The 22519-nt window shown below is 33.6% G+C and overlaps 2 protein-coding genes across 2 annotated transcripts; both read right to left on the bottom strand.

Moving 5' to 3' along the window:
• Nucleotides 1–408: 408 nt before the first annotated feature.
• LOC128191995 (PR domain zinc finger protein 12-like) lies at nucleotides 409–11026 on the bottom strand. The gene is made up of 6 exons (XM_052864389.1): nucleotides 10901–11026; nucleotides 10315–10469; nucleotides 9631–9789; nucleotides 9424–9517; nucleotides 934–1149; nucleotides 409–837 (listed from the first exon to the last, which is right to left on the bottom strand). The coding sequence occupies exons 1-6, from the start codon at nucleotides 11001–11003 to the stop codon at nucleotides 713–715; spliced, it is 852 nt and encodes a 283-aa protein (XP_052720349.1). The 5' UTR covers nucleotides 11004–11026; the 3' UTR covers nucleotides 409–712.
• A 2710-nt stretch (nucleotides 11027–13736) lies between these two features.
• On the bottom strand, nucleotides 13737–20520 carry LOC128191994 (WD repeat-containing protein 38-like). Its single transcript, XM_052864388.1, has 8 exons — nucleotides 20286–20520; nucleotides 17905–18025; nucleotides 16907–17023; nucleotides 16134–16231; nucleotides 15667–15747; nucleotides 14929–15060; nucleotides 14319–14516; nucleotides 13737–14039 (listed from the first exon to the last, which is right to left on the bottom strand). Exons 1-8 carry the CDS (start codon nucleotides 20349–20351, stop codon nucleotides 13947–13949), a joined length of 906 nt encoding a protein of 301 aa, XP_052720348.1. The 5' UTR covers nucleotides 20352–20520; the 3' UTR covers nucleotides 13737–13946.
• Nucleotides 20521–22519: the final 1999 nt, after the last annotated feature.

Genomic DNA, 22519 nt, shown 5'->3' on the forward strand with positions numbered 1-22519 from the left:
AATCATCTTTCCCCACGGTATCTCACTTGTAACTTGACTTTAACATTCAATATTTTAGTCAATCTTTTAAAATGCACCAGTAAACCATATTCTACATAAAACATAAAAACATTTTTTTTTATCATAAATCGTGTCCACGTCCCTTTAACTGTAGTATAAGGCTGCAATGATAACACTAAATATAAGTTGACAAGACTCGGTTTCGATCTGAGATTTGGACCTGCAACATCAATAAAATTAGAAAACCATTTTGCAACCCGTGTCAAGCAGTGTGCATGATCATGCAGATTGTGGATTATGTTGTATATTGACACTCCATTATAAGCCAGTTTAGTTGTAAGATACCATCGTTTCCTTCTAAGACAACAGAACAACATGTTGACCTCGGTGAAGAATGAATAATGAATAAAGGCAAACAAGGAATCCCAAATTCAGAGATAACAACACCAATTCTTTCCCCAACCATTTTCAGTAATAATCACTTGACTTGCCACATATGATACACCCAGTGGTATTTCACATAATTTGAACAAAAGTCAAAACAATAACTTGTACACATCTAGAGCAACGTATTATGGAACAGAAATGTTTTTAATTAATATCCACATGGTTAACAAAACATTGGACTGTTGGCTGTTGTAGTTTTCTTCGAATTGACAACACTGCAACCTTTAGTTCACAAGACAAAACTATAAGTCTATCACTATCATTACTACTGGTGGCCAGTCTGTTTGGATGTCACCATTGGTTTGTGTCGCGCACTCCTCTGATGAGCTCTCAGACCCGCCAACTGTGAATAACTACTTCTGCAAACAAAACACTTGTATGGACGCTCCCCTAGTAGAAAAAATTTTATTGTGTGATGATAAATGTATAAAAAGAACCTAAAATATGAATAAAGAGAAAGATGAAAAAGAGGCACCAAGTCACTACCTGTGTGTAATCGGACATGATTTCTTAAGGTTGATGATTGGCTAAAACATTTGTTGCAAAATTTGCAAGAGAATGGTTTTTCCATAGTGTGTATGCGCATGTGCGAACGCAGGTTGCTCCGAGAGTTAAAAGCACGTCTACAAAGAACACACCGAAGTTTGTCCACGTGATCAGCAGCGCTCGGTTGACAAGGTAGAGGGACTTTGTTTCTGTCGACTGTAAAAAATAAACCACTTTATAAATAATTTATAGAAAACACAAATCTTATTAATGATTGATTAATAATGAAATAAAAGAGAACAATATATTAAAATATGAGTCCAAAATATTGTGTGTTGATGTATCTCACTATTCAACGTTGCTGTATCAAAAATTTCTTGAGAAGAATAGCATTGAAATCTAGACAAGACATACTTAAAAAACACAAATAAAAAGGGCTTCAGTATTCATCACTATGAGTTGTGACGCATCTAATATGACATAATACCTAAAATAAAAAAAAATTAGTCTGTTTGGCATTTTTTGCTTGTTTGTTTAATTAAGCAAAACTATTTAATCAAATATTGTTTTCAATTATGCACAATGATCGAACTGAATAGAGAGACTACAAAAAATTCTGTATATGAATCAGCATGATTTTTTTCGTGACCCCTTTGGACTTAAAAAAGACAAGTTCTTAAATAGTCATAATTTGATTAAAAAAAACCAACTATTTAAATATCAAATATTTTACAGAATTAATTAACAAAATAGGGTTGTACAGGAATTTGCCATGGTGAAATCCTGTTCCCCTTGGAATAAAAGATGGACTATGCCGATGCTATGAAAGCAGTAGTAATCGGCAAAAGCAGTGGATGTGATCTCTGCAGCCGTTTAGAGAAGTCTGTAGAAGAGCTGAATAAGCCGATTTTTTGAGACAATAAGGCCTAATAAGCCTTATAACGTAGGAAAGGAAAGGCTACTTTGGGCTGGGTAAGCCTTATAGCCTGGTTACACCAGGTAAATAACCACCGTAGCTTTACACTTGACAATAAAAGCTGAATAAGCCTGTACACTAGTGTCAGAGATAGCTTGGAATATCAACTGAAAAAACAACCACAGCTAAAGTAGCCTGGATCCTTTGTAAAGCCTAGTGTCCGGAAGCACTGGTAAGAGGGTAGATCTGCTGAAACCAGTGGTAAGGGACATTGGTCTCAGATAAACAAGGGGAGGGGGAGCATTACTTAGTTAAGGGCTTTGATAAATCACTTTGAAATTAATATTTTAATATTTAATTTAAGTGTACTAATTGTCATAAATATCTTGATTAAGTAAATTTATTAAAGCAATCAGCATAAATATTTTGATTCAGTTTGTTTTTGACTGAACAACAACAGGTCATTTTATAAAATAAAGTGTTTTGCAGAATCCCGAGTGTAACATGGCACGTGTTCACATACAAATGATAACTGTTCGGATTGACGCACGTTACAATATAATGAATAATCAAAAGATAAATATATTGAATTTTCATAAAATTTATTTATTTCTTTCATTTTTGTCCAAAAACCTTCCGCAAAAAATAACTCCCCCCCCCCCCCCCCAATTTTTTTGTTTAATGAATTCAAATAGGTTTTCTTCGTGAATGTTGTGTAATCTATACTACTATATTTAAATAATAGACTCGAACTAGATCTCGTTACGAGTAACGAGTAGGTCTTCCGTCCGATTTTGTTTTCATATGATACGATGAAATATCGATATTCTCTGCCAAATCTGCGATCTTGGTGAATCTAGGTTTTTTGTCTCGAGACCGAAAACGGACGAACAAAAGAGGTTTATGAAAATAAAAGCTAGAATTTTTTATACATATGTTTAGTGTACACTACTGTTAATCATAGCAGATGAAACACCAAAGATAATCAGTAAAACTTGTGAAAAAAATGAATTGTTTGAACTCTTCTGGTGAGTACCGGAAGTGACGGTTGACAAAAGAAAACCCGTTAAATATATCTTCAATCGATTGTCTATCATTTATAAAAGTGTGTGTCTCAATCACTTACAGTGACTAAAATCTCGCTGGTATCAATTTTGTAAAAAAGGCTAAGTACCAAAGATATTTGAAATCTTGCTTGTTTTCAAGTTATCTGTAATATAGTTTACGATTGTCTTGGCTCCTCATTTAAGGGGCCAGCCCCTTTTTCTTGAGTTCAATCGAAAGTTCTCACGAATACTAACATTTTTTGTTCTTACACCCATCTAAAATTGTTGTTCATTTTTGAGATACAAATGATTGAATATTTTAGGGGCCAGCCCTATAGATCCTTAATGGGGACAGACTTTGGAGTTTTGATTAGTGGAATTGATTAGAATCATCAATGCAAACATTTTCTTTTCTACATTGCCTAACAAAATATGTCTCCTTCTCTAGATATATTGCATCAAAGTTTAAGTACTTTGGCCCCTTAAAATCCCTAATTACGTCATAAATGGGTGTGAAAATGATTTTACCTGATAAATATTGCTACAATCAACAACTTTGCTTCTATATTGCATTACAAAATTTTGATCGTTTTTAAGTTATTTGCAATAGAGTGTACGAGTGTCTTGGCCCCTAATTTAAGGGGCCAGCCCCTTTTTTCTTGATTTTGTTGGAAAGAACGTTTAATTATCTACTACTTTTGTTCTATATGTCTTAACAAAATATCAACTGATAAAAAGATACAGATGAAAACGTATGAAGAATTTGAATGAAAATTCGTACCCAATTTTCGTGCCTAGGCGAGCTCCAAAAAATGGCGCCACTGGCGTAAAACAAAATAATAGTGCACAACTTCAGACTATAGACTACCTATCCTGAAAATTTCATAGTCATATCTCTGATAGTTTCTGAGATCAGCTCTGCACAAAATAGGTCGTAAAAATGTACAAAATGGCCGATAAATCGGTACCGGAAGTGCCGACAGGTAAAATCTCAAAAACGTATGAAGTTTACATCAAGACTCATCTTCTCTGAAAAAATGGTCGAAATCGGTCGAATAGTTTTCGAGAAATCTCGTGCACAAAATTTGTGGAAAAAAATAATAATAATAATAATAACTAGATACGATCTCGTTACGAGTAACGAGTAGGTCTTCCTTCCGATTTCTGTTTTTAATCATACCATGAATAATCGTATAATTTTAGATTTACCCCCCCCCCCCCCCCCACACACACACACACTTTCAGATAATGTATACAAATCCCTAATTACATAATAAATGGGTGTTGCAATGAGTTTTGCAGATAGATATTGCTACAATTAACAACTTTGCTTATATAATGCATTACAAAATCTTAATCGTTTTTATGTAATTTGTAATAGACTTTTCGAGTTTCTTGCCCCCCCCCCCAAAAAAAAAAGGGGCCAGCCCCTTTTTCTTGATTTCTTTGAAAAGGTCTTAAGAATACTAACAGTTTTTGTTCTTACACCCATCTAAAATTGTTGATCATTTTTGAGATACAAATGTATGAATATTTTAGGGGCCAGCCCTCTAGATCCTAAATGGGGACAGAAATTCGTGTTTTGATAAGTGGAATCGATTTAAATCATAAATTCAAACATGTTCTCTTCTATCATGTCTAACAAAATGTGTCTACTTCTCTAGTTATATTGCGTCAAAGTTTAAATTCTTTGGCCCTTAAAAATCCCTAATTACGTAATAAATGGGCGTGGTAATAATTTTTTCTAATAGATATTGGTACGATCAACAACTTTGCTTCTATAATACATTACAAAATCTTTATCGTTTTTAAGTTATTTGTAATAGAGTTTACGAGTGTGTTGGCCCCTAAATAAAGGGGCCAGCCCCTTTTTCTTGATTTTGTTGGAAAGAACTTTTGATTCTCTACCTCTTTTGTAATATATGTCTTAACAAAATATTAACTGATAAAAAGATATAAATCAAAACGTGTGAAAATTTTGAATGAAAATTCGTACCCAATTTTCGTGCCCAGGCGAGCTCCAAGAAATGGCGCAACAGGCATTAAACAACTACATGCTGCACAACTCCAAACTATCCTCTACCTATCCTGAAAATTTCATATTCATATCTCTTATGGTTTCCGAGTTTATAGCTGCACAAAATGGGTCGTCAAAAATTACAAAATGGCCGACAATTCGGTACCGGAAGTGACTACGAAAAAAAAAGAAAAATGTATTAAGTTTAGATCACGCCCTAACATCTGTGAAAAAATGGTTGAGATCGGTCGAATAGATTCCGAGAAATCGCGTGCACAAAATTTGGAAAAAAATAATAATAATAACTAGATACGATCTCGTTACGAGTAACGAGGAGGTCTTCCGTTCAATTTTTCAAACAATACCATTAAAATATCAATGAAATTTCAGAATTTCCACTCACATTTCACATACAGCACATCAAAGATTTAATGTTTTAATCCCCTAAAAATTCCTAATTACGTCATCAATGGGTGTGGCTATGAGTTTTACAAACTGATATTGTTACGATCAACAACTTTGCTTCTATAATGCATTACAAAATCTTTATTGTTTTAAAGTTATTTGTAATAGAGTTTACGAGTGTCTTGGCCCCTTATTTAGGGGTCAGCCCCTTTTTCTTGATTTCTTTGAAAAGGTCTTAAGAATACTAACATTTATTGTTCTTACAGCCATCTAAAATTGTTGATCATTTTTGAGATACAAATGTTTGAATATTTTAGGGGCCAGCCCTCTAGATCCTTAATGGGGACAGAAATTCGTCTTTTGATAAGTGAAATCGATTTAAATAATTAATTCAAACATTTTCTCCTCTATGATGTCTAACAAAATAATTCTACTTCTATAGTTATATTGCGTCAAAGTTTAAGTATTTTGGCCCCTAAAAATCCCTAATTACGTAATAAATGGGTGTGGCAATATTTTTTTCTAATAGATATTGGTACGATCAACAACTTTGCTTCTATAAAGCATTACAAAATCTTTATCGTTTTTAAAGTTATTTGTAATAGAGTTTAAGAGTGCCCTGGCCCCTGATTAAAGGGGCCAGCCCCTTTTTCCTGATCTCTTTGAAAAGGTCTTAAGAATACTGACAATTTTTGTTCTTACACCTATTTAAAATTGTTGATCATTTTTGAAATACAAATGTTTGAATATTTTAGGGGCCAGCCCTCTAGATCCTTAATGGGGACAGAAATTCGTCTTTTGATAAGTGAAATCGATTTAAATAATTAATTCAAACATTTTCTCCTCTATGATGTCTAACAAAATATTTCTACTTCTATAGTTATATTGCGTCAAAGTTTAAGTATTTTGGCCCCTAAAAATCCCTAATTACGTAATAAATGGGTGTGGCAATATTTTTTTCTAATAGATATTGGTACGATCAACAACTTTGCTTCTATAATGCATTACAAAATCTTTATCGTTTTTAAGTTATTTGTAATAGAGTTTAAGAGTGCCCTGGCCCCTGATTAAAGGGGCCAGCCCCTTTTTCCTGATGTCTTTGAAAAGGTCTTAAGAATACTGACAATTTTTGTTCTTACACCTATTTAAAATTGTTGATCATTTTTGAGATACAAATGTTTGAATATTTTAGGGGCCAGCCCTCTAGATCCTTAATGGGGACAGAAAATCGTGTTCTGATAAGTGAAATCGATTTAAATGATTATTTCAAACATTTTCTTTTCTATGATGTCTAACAAAATATTTCTACTTCTATAGTTATTTTGCGTCAAAGTTTAAGTATTTTGGCCCCTAAAAATCCCTAATTACGTAATAAATGGGTGTGGCAATATTTTTTAACAAACTGATATTGTTACGATCAACAACTTTGCTTCTATAATGCATTACAAAATCTTTATCGTTTTTAAGTTATTTGTAATAGAGTTTAAGAGTGCCCTGGCCCCTGATTAAAGGGGCCAGCCCCTTTTTCTTGATTTTGTTGGAAAGAACTTTTAATTCTCTACCTCTTTTGTTATATATGTCTATACAAAATATCAACTGATAAAAAGATATAAATCAAAACGTGTGAAAATTTTGAATGAAAATTCGTACCCAATTTTCGTGCCCAGGCGAGCTCCAAGAAATGGTGAACAGGCATTAAACAACTACATGCTGCACAACTCCAAACTATCGTCTACCTTTCCTGAAAATTTGATATTCATATCTCTTATGGTTTCCGAGTTTATAGCTGCACAAAATGGGTCGTCAAAAATTACAAAATGGCCGACAATTCGGTACCGGAAGTGACTACGAAAAAATTAAGAAAAATGTATTAAGTTTAGATCACGCCCTAACATCTGTGAAAAAATGGTTGAGATCGGTCGAATATATTCCGAGAAATCGCGTGCACAAAATTTGGAAAAAAATAATAATAATAATAAATAATAATAATAATAATAAGAAACAGTACGAAAACAATAAGGTCTTCCGTTGAAAACGGAAGACCTTAATAAATAATAATAAGAAACAGTACGAAAACAATAAGGTCTTCCGCTGGAAACGGAAGACCTTAATAAGAAATCGTACGAAAACTATAAGGTCTTCCGTTGGAAACGGAAGACCTTAATTATTGGGATTTAATACCAAGAAATCGGAAGAAAATTGTCTTTTGTGTTATATAGTTTAAACATCATTGGTACTTGAAGATTACCAATTTGTTTTCATTTTTTCTGAATCAAGCTTCGCTAATTAATAATCTACGAAAATTTCTTTCAAAAATCCGGAAATAATCTGTTTTTTTTTTTTTAAATTTTACATTCTTGCGCTTGCGCATTACATTCACGCTAAATCACGGGATGCTCTTTAGTTTATGTTTCCACAATATCACATTTGCATGGATAAACTCAGAAACGATACTACAAATACGTGTAATTTTCATTGAAAATTTGCTATATATTCTGTTCATCAAAGAAAATACGGGAGATAACTTAACTCAGTGTGTTTAATATGAAAAATCACGAGAGTTCCGAATGTTAACATGGTGTGTAGATTTGAAGCGAGTAAAAATGTTGCTAAAAAGTATTGTATTCTTCATTAATATGAATTAAATTTTAAGATGAATAGGTAGATGATAGGTATTTACAGCCTCAAAATGGTTTGTTATAAATAATTTGACTATTCTGCAATTTTTTGTTCCATTAGGGGTATATATGGGAAGCATTTTAACTGTGGTCACAGTGAAGACTTGTCCCGATACACAATTAGATTATTCTAACTAAGCAAAGTGTAGTGAAATCAATAGGAATATTGTAGGCTTAAAGCTTGGTTTTGTAAATGTCAACAATACGGTGTGTCGATGTGTCTATTTCGTAAATTTCCGATATCATATGCAATGTCAACATGTGCACGCACAGGTCAAAGTCTAGTAATGAAATAACAATCTTTCTGTGGTGATTAAGTAAAGGGACATTAAGGGACTAATCAAAATTAATCATACTCATTTTAAATTTATTGAGCATGTGCGCAATGAAATCAAAACATGAAGAGTAATATACTTTAAAACGTATGTATAATCTTTTGTCAAAAACAATACTACTATAGGTTATACATTAGTAATATATTTAGTAACGATTATCATTTATTGGTTTCTAATTAGCTACGAGGGTTGTTCGGAAATTATTGAGACTACCAGTATATTTTCCTTTTCTAAGTGACGAACATTAGTGAAAATTACCCCAACGAATAATTAAACAAAGTAATATCTAATAATATTACTTATAATATACCTAAATTCGAAAATGAAAGAAATAAAATTACATATGCCCACTTTGCTTTTATATCGTGACTTCGACCTTTGGCCCTCGGGCTGATATTGGAGTCTCGGGCTGATGCTGGCTGTGATATGGAAAAGGGTATGTATTATTTTATATACATCAAATTGGTTAGAATATCGGAAGAAAACCTTTACAGTCATAACAATTTTTTTGCTTACAAAAACTTTATGATGGAAAGGGTCAAAAGCTTTTGTTAATAAGGTTATTTGACGGATTATTTAACTACATGTACAATTAAAACATACAAACTTGATAACAAGTACTTAGAATACACTAGCTTATGTCACCGGTTATTAAATATGTACAGATCGACTGTAAGAGACGTTTCACAGTAATTTTACTTTCGGGTACCAATAACTCAAGTTTTCTTCACAAAATATCAAGAATGGAAAAAAAATATTCAGGCTTTTTTTCTTGATTTAAAATTAAGAAAATGCAATGAAAACAAAGAATATTATATGTTTTATATTGGCTTGTAAGGAACTTTTTTCAAAATATAGGACTATAAAAGGAATGTGTTAAAATGACGTTGCGAAAACTAGGCGAAGGCAAGTTTGATAAAATGATCATAAAATAGTTTCTTGGACTATACAGAAAATTTTCACACTAATAAATTTTATCCTGATTTACATTCTTGTGAATTTTCAAGCGTTTATATATTTTTCCAAAGGAATAAGAATGAATGTCTCAATAATTTCCGAGCAGCCCTTGGAATAAAGTAAAGAAATTGCATACCTTCACCTGTGTTATGTGACGTCAGAGGAAGACCCATGTGATACACACTGTTCTGTCCATACCATACCAACAGCTCTTCCTCGGGAGGAATATCCTGCAACAGAAATACTTTAAAATTTACCCAGTTTTTATTTCATCATTTTCAATTTTAAAAATAGAGAAATATACACGTAAAACATATGAAATAAAATGAACTTCACAAAGTACCTTGATAGCTCGGTAGAATATGTGTGTGTTTGTCTGTGTGATCTCTAGATTCTGTTCTCTGTCAGTCCTTGCACACTGGACACAGGAGAGCCAGCTGGTAGGGTGGGAGTCCGACCCCCCGTCCAAAAAGTAAATCACCTCACCCCGATCGTCAAACACCTGAGATAAAAAACGCACAGACAATTTGAAGATTTCGGAAAGCTAATGTTGAGGACTCAAAACTCAGAAGGTGTAGTTATGTGTGCTCTGTGCTGGGGGGGGGGGGGGGGGGAGGGGATGTGAACCGTATAACAGATAATCTGATCGCCTTACTTATATTTTGTTTGGAAGACTAGTTGCGGCCAAAAAAAATTACCAGTGTTTGATATTCGTGTAAGGGTTTGAAAGTAAATTACATTACTAATCAAAAAAAGTTACTTAATACAGAAGTCTGAAACTGTCAAAATTCTATTGAAAGTATAGAATTAGTATCTTATTTTCTTAATGAATCGCTCATTATATATGAATATAGGGCATTTTCAAAATAATACTATACTTCATGTACATGAACAAATCAAATTATAGGCATATACATATTTTGTTACAGCTATAAACGCTATACTAGTATTAGTAATTCATTTTTGTCAATTTTGAAGGACGATAAAAAGGCATACTCTTGTTACCATTACAAGGCTGACCCCTTACCTCCCAAGTGTTACTGTGTTCCTTTACGTCCTTTGCCCCACACATTCTCCCGGAATACGGACCCATCTCCGTCCCACGGCGGATCCAAACCTTGGAGAACACTCCATAGGACGCTCCAGGAATAGTGGATCTCCGGATACAGACCTGGCGCGGAACTAATAGGAGAATAAAAACTAAATATCAGAGTATTTGTCTCAACTGACGACCACCTACCTAAGAGAGACTTGGTATAGGAAACATAAGTTCTGTAATTGTTAGAATATCGCGTGTGCACGCAGTAAAGTTTTCTAAACTGGAATTGAAGACTCTTAAATCTGTTTTCTGGTTGACATCGATGTGGTGGCTAAATTTTCCATATTGTTTACCGTTTGGTGAGATTTCAAAAATACAGTGACAGGTCCAAAATGAACTACTAATCGTACATGGACTTTCTTCTGTAAAATACTTAAGATTTTAAAGGAAACCCCTTTCAAGGTTTTAGCCCCTGAAGCAAACAAATATAACTTACTAAAATAAGGCAAGCATTATTTTCGCTCCCTTAGCTTTTTGAAATTACATGTACATTTAATCTAAAAAAAAGTCTTACCTAATGGAGACCGAAAGGCTGAACAATTGGAGTTATAATCACTGTGTTGTTTTCCATACAGATAAAATTTTAAATCTTCTTCTGTGAATAATATTTCCGTCATTTTAAACAGGTATTAAACAAAACTCTGCGACTTGCAAAAAATCTTCTATCAAATGAAGACCCCTCTATTGGAAAAAAATAGTATTCCTTCTCAATTAGTTGTAGAATGTTAATTTTTTATTGGCCACGATCGCGTGATAATATATGTAAATGAGGGTAAGGGAAACGCCCCTCCTTAGGATTATAGGGCCCGTTTCTATGATTAGAATTAATCTTATACAGTGAGGGTGTCTGCTACCCGTATATGGAGATCAATTTAAAGTTGCTAAGATCTGTTGTCACATATGCATGACACCCCCCCCCCCTTTTTTTTTAAGGCCAGACGCGACCTATATTCCATTTTTTCGATTTTTCCTATCTCCACAATTTTAAGATTTCCACTACGGAATTCTATAATTATGATTTCATGTTATATGATTCTTTTTTAATTAAGATAAAAAGTGCTCAATTGAAAATATATAATAGGACTTTATCTATAAGCATTAAAATGTATTTTGCATGCTATTTTATGGAAAATACTAACTATTCTAGCTCCGAAAATAGCCTGGTAATGTACACTGAATTTTTGGAAAGTAACAGGTTTAAATGTCAATAAATAAGGAATAATATATATCAAGGAAAATTATATAAAATTGAGGAACGTCTTACGTGTCCTTAAGATAAAAAAATATAAAGTTCTTACTTTTAGAATTCTAAATTGTTGAAACTCAGATCGTTATTTGGAAACGTGTAACATCATACGTATTTTATTTAATATTACGCCATAACAACTAAAGTATCCTACAGGAAGTTCTTATTTCTTAATTTTTTTCTCTCATAAATTCCAACCACTGCCTCACATCTCTTCAATATTTATATTATCATGCATGTATATGTTTGCAAATTTATAATTCATGTGTTCTTAATTTAAGAACATGCGTTTCTTTATGTCTGACATCAAATTCAATACTTTAAATCATCAATCACTAGTATTAAATGACTCGCCTTTTAATATAAAAAAAAATGGTCAGTTAAATATATAGATTTTATACCCATTGTCTCTGCGACCTGGAAAGGGAAGGAGAGCTTAGTAAATTCAATTTCTCGGCTATTTATTGAATTCAAAAAAATCATATAAAGCTGAAGGTAATATTTATCGTAAGTATTTTTTGTGATATTATTTTCTGTAGCATAAAAATAGTTTTATTGAATTAAAAAAAAAAAGGATATCTGGAAGTAAAGTAGAGCAAATATTGTAAACAAAACTATATTGTAGTGTATCAAACAGATCCGATGGGTTCCGATGATTCAGAAGAGGAAAAATAAGTTTCCATTAAAAGTTTTAATCTGTCACATTGATGTCTCTTTGTCTTGGTACGGGATGTAATTCCGAAAAGAAAAAGACCCAACTTTAATTATAGATTGTTTACAAAAACTATAGAATTACGACTCTCTATGTCCTAAAAAGGCGAGTTGGAGAGATTTCGCCCAGCCATGCGGGTCGTTTAGTTTTCTTGAAGATGCGGGCACATTATGAAAATAAAACCGTTGCCGTTTATTAATTAGTCCCAAATAAATGGTTGTTTTATTTCCAGGCTTGATATTTTTTGTTAAAATCATTGTCACACTACATATATTAAGGACTTTACGTTTTCGCGCTATTTAAATTGTCCGTTCTCAGATTCAGTCACTTCAAAAGAAAGCAGAGAATCCCCAAAGTGGAACTTCCCCAGATTCCGTTATGCGGGATTATCCAATCTCCATATGCGCCAAAAACGAATGAAAATCGCATGAATAACGATAAGATCGGATCTCAGTCGCAGCGATTTGTCAAGGAGCGACTGGTCCCGGCGAGGAACACAAATTGCCCGTATGTATCTTGTTCCACAATCGGCTGATAACGTAACCAATAAAGGCGTATTGATATCCCAGCCTGACGATGCCAAAAGGACAATGTCGCCGATACATAAAGACAGAGAGGTTACGAAATCTGCTCGTGGTGAGGTCATTAAAAATAACACAACGGAAAACTTATCGTCGTTATCTTTATGTCTTTACCGAACATGGACAATTTGTTATTTTAATTAACGCGATCGGTATCATAAAGGGAAAATTTCATTTTTCCCGCAAATAAATCTGTGCGACAATAAAAATGACAATACATATTTAGTAATCTGCGATTTCTAACAAATTCATTATGTATACTTCTTCTTAAGGCAAAATGAGCTGTGTTTGAGATTTTTTTAATTTGCTTTACAAACATGCCTTTATGCTTACTCTGTTTATTATTAAACAAAGCGAAAATGAATCGTAAAATTTTACGATAATAAAGATGGAATATAGAAAACCAATTTATATACAGGACGACAATAATGTTAAGTTGTAATCAAAGCTTCTAAATAGTCATTTCCACAAAGATTTAAAAGATAATTTTGTTGATAATTTCTAAAAGTCGTTAAATGATAATTTTCAACAAAAAATGGCAGCTCTGTAATACAGAAAGGCATCAAATATAATTTAACTTCAAATCCTTTTTAAACCTCTTTACACTTTCAAATTGCTTCACAGGCCTTCGAATCACTCTGGATTTATTTACACCTCCCTGGGGATAGTATAAATTTCTCGTGAATTTCTCCCCCGTCTCGACCGTGTATCTATATTTCCTTTAATTTTAAAAAGAACCCATTCAGCCCAGTGTTCATTTGTCATATCTAAGGTATTTAGAGCAAATAACAAGCTTTGAGCGATAGACAAATCAGTATTTTGTGAACATTCTTTATTTCTTTAATTATAAATATATATATTCATAAAGCATTTGCCAAGAAATTAGAATAAATTAAAAGCGCGCTGGAAGATACATGCACCATAACACTGAATAATTATAACAGGAAACGTGTGATCAACAAAGCCGTATATAAATGCACAATAAGTCAGCAAGTTTATGTCGGGTATTAATAAACAATATTCATGTCAGAGTCATGGAGGTTCCCCAGGCTCCCGATGCAATCAGAGCGCCCCCTGCCGTGAATGCACAGTGCTGCGCTACATCAGTCCTCCCCTAAACAAAGATAGGTCAAACACTGTGATACATTCACTAATTTACGTCTACAGTTGTAATGTAAAAATCATAAGATTGAATGTTTTACAGGATTACTATGTAATGTTACATATTTAGAAAAAAACATAGATAATTAATTATACGGTATGACTCTCTTTATGAATTATTCACTGTAAACTGTCCCTATTTAGTTCATATCAGTATACCTTATCTATTGAATTCTTTCTTTAATAAGATAAAATATAAAGCCCCTATGACCCTTACTGAGCGACCCCTCACCTCTAACACATTGATGCAGGTTCCCTCAGCTACGTCCCAGATCCGGACAGACTCGTCGTCGCCGGCACTGGCCACATAGATGCCGTCCGGGGAGAAGGCAAGGGCCTGCACCCAGCCCTCGTGGCCCTCCAACACGTGGAGGGGCTGACCATTGCGGGGATTCCAAAGACGGACAGTCTTATCCCAGGACCCCGAGGCCTGGAACGGAGCATTAATAGACTTGATATATTAGTACAAAACTGACTGACTGTATATATATAATTTACAGTGGGTTTCAACACAAGTTCTACCAATTTTCTAGATTTAGGTTCTCACCCTAAGAACATCAGGCCCCACCACCACCAAACTTTTCAAATCACTCAACTCAATCCTCAACTCAAATCCTTAAAAGAAAAGTGCATAAACTTGAGGTAAAAACTCAGACTTGAGGCTGAGTATTGACTTGAGGAAAGTTGGTGACGACGGAGCCAGTAGATATAATGGGAAGGAATAGTTCTATCAGGACTTTTCCATTCATGCAAGATTCTGTATTTTGCCATTAAATGTTAATTGCATTTATTGCGATATCAATGATCTATGGAGTCCATCAACTTCCCGGAAGTAGACGTACCAGCATGCCGTCCTTGGAGAAGACCACGGACCGGATATTGCCCCTGTGTCCCGCCAGCACGGTCACTTTGTCCACCCCATCCGGACTGTTCAGTGTCCAGAGTCGCACTGTGAAATCCCAGGACCCAGTGGCCTGTGTGAGAACGTGATAACGTTATACAGCTATACAATGTATATACTAGGTATATTTGAAATTCTCTTGTATGTATTAATAATTACATTATGTGATCTGATATGGTGATACGGCTTTTAAAATATAAACTCGTAATTGTTTTTAATTGAATGATTAATCTTCATACCAATGTGCGTGATATTAATCTATAAATAACTTGCCAATGGGTTTTAAATTGCACCAACATCATAGATATCTGAATGAAATTTGTTACATCTTTTAATTCTGGGGAAATCAATCGAATAAAATATTTTAAAAACAAAAGATGAACTTCTTCATGTTTTTATCTGTATACTATTAACTTGAGACGATAATTTTTTCTATCTTCAATAAATCTAAGGGAAATAACTCTCACTGTTAAATGTGAGATTTGACAATTTCAATAGAATGGACAATGTCAGAACCATACGTAAGAATTGCTACCTTATTTAATAAAACTTGACTTTGAGTCTTGTCTCACAGGCTGACGTACAAAAATTTCTGGTTTAAAACCAGCATTTTATGGAATAACATACCGGTAATTAACAAATGATTTAAATGAGAATAATTAAGCTAAATCTGACTCACAAGCCATCGGCCATCCTGTGAGAAAGCTATAGACTGGACTAGACCTTCATGCCCCACAAATATTCTCACTGGTACGCCTCTCTACAAAAGAATTGAGACATATTGAAATATGTAAAACAATACACTAGTAGATCCTGGCATCCCAAATTAGCTTATTAATTCACTCTTCTATCATTATATTTTTTCCTCTAATGCAAGCCAAACTAAGAGAGAGAGAGAGAGAGAGAGAGAGAGAGAGAGAGAGAGAGAGAGAGAGAGAGAGAGAGAGAGAGAGAGAGAGAATCATATTATCTCAACTACACAATTTTTTGGTCAGATAAATAATTATGGAAGTGCAGAAAGTTATATCTGTAAAAATTATCAAAGTTACGGACAATTAAAATTGATATTGATTTGAATTTATAGAGATATAGATTTAAGTTTCAAAATATTGTACAGTTGTGGATATCCCTGCCCCTGTGACTTACCTCCCTGTCCCACAGAATGGCGGTCCTGTCCCAGGATCCAGAGGCCAAGTACTGGCCATCAGGGGAGAAGACGACCACTTCAACACTCTTAGAGTGACCTACAACAATGCAAATATAACAATGAAAATCACAGGTATGATATAAATATTATTGTAAAATTTACAGGTATCATGATAATTATATCACAGGTATAAATATAAATGATATCGCAAAATTCATGTATGATAAAAACAATGATGTATTAAATCACAAGTAAAGTAAATAAAGCAATGGAAATCACAGGTAATGTAAACATAACAATGAAAATCACAGGTAATGTAAACTTAACAATGGAAATCACAGGTAACGTAAACTAAACAATGGAAATCACAGGTAATGTAAACATAATTATGAAAGTCGCAGGTGATGATAATCAAATCATGCAATGTAATCACTTGTACGATACACCCAATCAAGTAAATCATCGATGAAATAAAAAAAATATGCAATGTAAAAATATTTCAATTGAGTTCATACAACCATAAGTAAGTTAAGCATGGAAGTTGTCTTGCACAATCAACATTTTAGATTCACTTTCCCTTTAATATAGTACCATTAGCAACAGAAGTATATAATAAAAATGGTAAACAGAAGAAATAAAAAAAATATGATCCCCCTGTTCAATAATATTAATTATATTAATCATGTAAACCTTAAAAGTCTTAATAGATTATGACAGCTTTGATGATCACCAACTGGAGCAGATTATGACACCTAACTACAGATAGCAATACCTGAGAGCTCATGCATTAGGGCTGCATCTCTGGTTCTCCATACCCGCACAGTTTTGTCATAGGAGCCACTGGCAAAGTATTTACTGTCTGGACTGACTGCCACACTCTTTATCGCACCTTCAGGATCCAAAGAAAAACAATTCATATAAACTGTGAACATACCCTAAGTATAACACCAGACATCGTCGGATACCCACGGGTGATCGCGTCTTTTACTTATCACTAAAAGACGCGATCACCCGTGGGTATCCGACGATGAACACCAGACAACTTTATAATGCATTACACTCTGAAAATATGGGCTGTATCAATACATTTCTGCATATATCTACATTGTGTGTCTAAGTGTGATACTTCTATAGATGCCTTTTTCTTTATGATACTTTGCTTTACATTTTTTTTTAGATTTCTGTGTGTTCTTGAGACTTAACTTTACATTACTAAACATACATAGTATAGGGTATGTTTATCATACTTAGCCAATTGCTTGCATTGATACCTGTGTCTCTATGGTACTTAGTTAGCTATTCATTCTAAAACTTATATGTACACAAAATGTCCATGATCTTTTTATAGATACTTGTATGTCTATGATGCTTTAAGCTCTCAGCTCTCCTGCCATACAGTTACCTGTCAACCTATGTTACCTGTTTATGTAATTACCTGTATGTCCTTTAAGCTAACACACCAGCACCCCTTTCTTTCAGTCACTTGTTAAGCTACATGTATGTTACCTGTGTATTTAATTACCTGTATATCCTTTAAACTTATCCACTAGTTCCCCTGTCTAACAGTTACTTGTTAAGCTATCATGTTACATGTGCATGTAATTACCTGAATAATCCTTCAAGCTTACACACCAGCTCCCTTGTTTTACAGTTACGTGTTAAGCTATGTTACCTGTACATGTAATTACCTGAAAAATCCTTCAAGCTTACACACCAGCTCCCCTGTCTTACAGTTACTTGTTAAGCTATGTTACCTGTACATGTAATTACCTGTATGTCCTTTAAGCTTACACACCAGCTCCCCTGTCTTACAGTTAAACACTCGAACACGTTGGTCATCACTGCCTGTCACCACAAACTCAAAATCCACCGAAAAGGCTACACAATTTACCTGTAAAACAAAGCAAAAGTTATTCATCATCAAATGTACATTAATTTTGCTTCTATAAGCTCAGTTATAAGGGCACATGTTAAACTAGTGATAAGTTTGTTGGTCATATCAAAACAACATGTTTAGTTCAGATGTGTTCCTTGTACTAACATTTTGCTTACCAGTACTTTACATTAATAAAGTTCAAATATACCTTCTTGTGAGGTTTCCTTTTAAAATCGAACTTTCAAATGTAAAAATTATTAAACATTTTCTATTTAGATATTTAAAATAAAATCATTTTTGTCAACTCTTCTCTCTGAACGTTTCTGCTTTGTTTGATTTTAAAATGATGGACTAAAACACATAGTTGAATTGAAATTGGTCATTTAATAACAAAAATCATTTTTGTTTACAAGTCTACACCATCTGCTCATATTTTGGAATTTTTTAAAAACACTTTGCAGGAAAACAAAAGAGGATTCATATGAGGTAAAATAATTAATCACTTCAAAAAAATTTGATGAATCGATCATGTCATTGAAGCACACATTTCACATTGTTGAGCTAGACTTTCAAAAACAGTACAATAAAGTGGCTTTATGAATTTATCTTAATATTGAAATTAATTTGAAGGGCAAACTCTAAATTTACTCATTTTTTGAATATCATATGGTAAATTCAATGACAATTTTAACATGAAATAATGCTCAATAATTTTGATTTGCAATTATATTTCTTTACAAGAATCTACAGAAGAGCAAAAACATTAAATTTAGGGTAAACTTTTTAATAGGTCAAAGGTCAATGATCATCAGTGAGCTGGGGGTGGTTTCATATTTGCATGTTCATACATTACTCTAGCTGAAATGATTTACCTTCATATCAAATTCATAATGTTTTTTTTTTTGTTCTACAGAGCCAATAAAATAGTTCATGAAGATGAAGCTTTTGTTAATCAGTTCAATTTAAGTTATCTTCATGAAACTAAATCTTCAAATCTCTACCTTTCAGTGGTAGTTAGCTATAATTCAAGTTATATCAATTTACACAAAAGTCAAATCCCCCTACTAAAGCAAACAAACACTTGATCAATAATTAATTAAGCTAAACTGCATGACTTGTGGCAATAATTTCCAAAACAGAAGAACCATTTTCAACCAAAGAAACAATTTGTCTGATGAATGTGAATAATGTATAAATGTTATTAACCTCTGCTTCAATGTATATATTGCATTTACAATGCAATTACCGGTATATGAGAATTCAAGCTTTCGTAAAAATCAGTTTGTAGATTTTGTCAGGTTTTCATACGGTATGTGTGTGTGCATGCATGCATGGGTGCATATGTGTGCGTGTGTGGGGATGGGGAAGTGGTATTTAAAGCAGATACTTTGTGAAGCCAGACGGACAAGAACATTGTGTACATACTTTTGGCTTTCTTTGGTAATGTACTATATGCATACTCAATCAGATATACCAAAGTACACAGAGAATAGATAAATGTAAGCCAAGGACAGCAGGTAGAAAGGTGCTGTAATAAGGTGGATACTTTAAATGCTATGTGGATCTTGATAAGACGAGAATATTAACTTATAAGACCTGTAATGTAAAATGCCTGGCATTATTCTCTGTGGTGTTGTTTCATGATATGAACAAAACCAGTCAACTGAACACTGATGTATATCACCGATGACGTGTAATATTTCTTAATATGAATTGAAGTGACTGGTGTTGAAAGCTTGTACGTGTCTATATAATTTGATCTCTATATTACAAATTTTCTTCCTCTAGAATTAAAATAATTTCACTTTCACCTATTTCCCCATTACTATGACATAAATAATTTCTACAGACATTTGAAAGTTCCTACTTTGCAGAGACATTGGTAACATGATGTGTTAGATTTATGGGCAAAAAGCCAGGCAATAACGATAGAACTTTACATGAATATTATCAGACAAGTTGAAGCTATTCATTACATTTTCATCTTGATGTGACAACTCATTCTATGCACCATTTAAAGAAAAGAATACAAAATAAAACAAAAAACAATTCATTGACACCTGGAGTGTATACTTGTACATATACATGTATATATATATATAGATTTATCTATAACAACAGCGAACAATTTAATGCGCAAAAAAGAAAGCACTCCCTGGACTATTTCGAGGGCTGAATATGCTATAGGGGAGGGGCAGTCCACAACGCTTTCACCTGGGATTACTAATGTACAGTACATTTCTTCGTAGTGTAGCCTATTGCTATATAGTCTTACCTCATCTTTGTGTCCCGCAAATTTCGTCAGGTCAACCTGGCTCAATTCTCGAGGTCCTTTAAACATCTTTACCCAATTTCATCTTTATATCGACATTCCGTTTTCTCTCTGACGAATTAAGAGACTACAATTTACCAGAACGACGGGAACACATGATAAAAGTCAATAAAGATAATCGACATCGCTGAAAATCCAATTCATGTTTACGCTGGAAACGTGGCGGTATTTAACGTACACCGATCCCGAACGAACTTTGAATATGAAGGATCAATATTCACCGTGTGATTTAATTGATTTTATTATAAGATTTATGATGGTTTACACACGAGAAATGAGTTCCGGTAAATCGCGAAATGATATGATGAAGAGCATGTACTCGTTGGAGAAAAAAGTGTAGCAAAATAAGAAAATTATTGCAACGAAACTCTCAGTAATGCATGATTAAAAAAAAATTCAATACAATTTAATGACAAAAAACACATTCGGTGCAAGTCATACATACAGTATAAAAAAATATATTTATAAAATCAAAACGTAGATTTTCTTTTGTTAAATGCATCACATATGAATTACAAACAATTCTTGTTGACTTTACATCCCAGGCACGTAGCATCGTTTTTTTAAAGGGGGGGGGGGGGGGGGGGGAGGGGGCAGACTCACCCAAAAAATTTTGACAAGCCAAAAAAAAAAGGGAAAAGGGTTACTTTCTAAAATCCCGAAAATCCTAAACCGTGGGGGTGGGTGGTGGGGATAAAAGTAAAGGGGGGGGGGGGATTGCAAATTAACTCCATCTTAATTCAATTTTTTGTATGTAAATTTAAGAAAAATCTTTCTTGCGCAAAAAAAGTGTGGGGGTGTGGCAGGCCTCCCCTACCCCCCCCCCCCCCCCCCGATGCTATGTGCCTGCATCCTGATGGATTAAGAATTTTATAAGATATACATGTTTTATAAAAAAAAAGAAAAAGAAGAGCACAATAATCACTTCGTACTTGTTTATAGTGAGGACACTACTGTCTTTCCACAAATTTATTTAAAAATTAAATTTGTGGAAAGACAGATATATCTAAGAAATGAATATTATACAACTAATTATTTTTTTTCAACAGAAATATTTAATAAATGTGCAAAGATATAATTTATATAAGTAGTTAAACTATTTACTGTCTTTTTCTAATTTATCTTTGAGTTTTCTTGGACTCATTCAAATGTTAAACAAATGACAGAAATTCTGTTGGACATGATGTTGTTTATTTGGTAAATAGTTTTTTTTACAAAGTGTAAAAAGGTGTAAATTGAGTAATCCCTGGCATGTCCACTTAATAGATGTTCTTTTGTATTGTGTGTAAATTGTTTACTTATCAGCCTTTGATACCCGGCCTGGTCCGATAGAGGCTTAATCAATTATGTAATTTTATTGTATTTTCTACTTTTTGAGGTAAATTTTGGATAGCCCACGGCAGTGTACAGCTGTGTTGAATTTTAGCAATTAGATGGGCTAGCTTTGAAAGTCACGTGTTTTGTCATCGAAAGGCTTAGTCCTAAAATGGTCAATTTTCTCACATTTGATATTTCCGTAACTTTAATACTAAATTTTGATTGGTCAATAAACTGTAATCCAAAGGCGTAGAGTCCTCGCTGGAAATTTGACCTCCCTCGGTCACTTCCATGCGACGCTTCTTCGAATAAACTTGTATAAATTATTTTAAAGTATTCTATTTTGGATTACAGCCACGACAGATAGGTCACTGATCTACGTCAGTAGAGCTGAAAGAGCAGACATAGTCACATCAAGCGAGTGTTATTCCAGAACTATACTCCCGATTATAAGTGTAGTACACGTTAATCAAATAGAAGCGAAAAACAGACGTGTCACTACTAATGTACTTATAAAAAAATGATGTTCATCCTCAGCAACCGTATGACAGTTAACACAATAACTTCCACCCCTTGGAATAATAGGGTTTCAATATCTACCAACCTCTATCTTAACCAAAAAAAATTAAATTAAAAAAAGGGAAAATAAATTAAAGTGGAAAACTCGAGTCCACTTGACAGTTTCTAGGATGTGTATCAATATTAAATACCATTAATTCTTTGGAATCATCTCTTTTGAAGGGGGGGGGGGGGGGGTTCAAACTAAAATCCATATGAGCAAATGTTTTACACGCTTCCGAAAAAAAAATGGAAGGGGTATGGCCCACTCCATGTTAATTCAATTTTTTATATGTAAATTT

Source organism: Crassostrea angulata, chromosome 7, assembly GCF_025612915.1.
Source record: "Crassostrea angulata isolate pt1a10 chromosome 7, ASM2561291v2, whole genome shotgun sequence".
Lineage (NCBI taxonomy): Eukaryota > Metazoa > Mollusca > Bivalvia > Ostreida > Ostreidae > Magallana > Magallana angulata.

Excerpts from the sequence above, each read along its gene's own strand:
- LOC128191995 (XM_052864389.1), bottom strand. The coding sequence starts at position 11,003 with ATGACGGAAATATTATTCACAGAAGAAGATTTAAAATTTTATCTGTAT. Across the intron at positions 10,470-10,900 it reads AGCCTTTCGGTCTCCATTAG|TTCCGCGCCAGGTCTGTATC; the intron begins GTAAGACTTTTT and ends TTCTCCTATTAG. Across the intron at positions 1,150-9,423 it reads GTCACATAACACAGGTGAAG|TCGACAGAAACAAAGTCCCT; the intron begins GTATGCAATTTC and ends TATTTTTTACAG.
- LOC128191994 (XM_052864388.1), bottom strand. The coding sequence starts at position 20,351 with ATGTTTAAAGGACCTCGAGAATTGAGCCAGGTTGACCTGACGAAATTT. Across the intron at positions 17,024-17,904 it reads TAAGCTTAAAGGACATACAG|GTGCGATAAAGAGTGTGGCA; the intron begins GTAATTACATGT and ends TGGATCCTGAAG. Across the intron at positions 14,517-14,928 it reads TCTCCAAGGACGGCATGCTG|GCCTCGGGGTCCTGGGATAA; the intron begins GTACGTCTACTT and ends GCTCCGTTCCAG.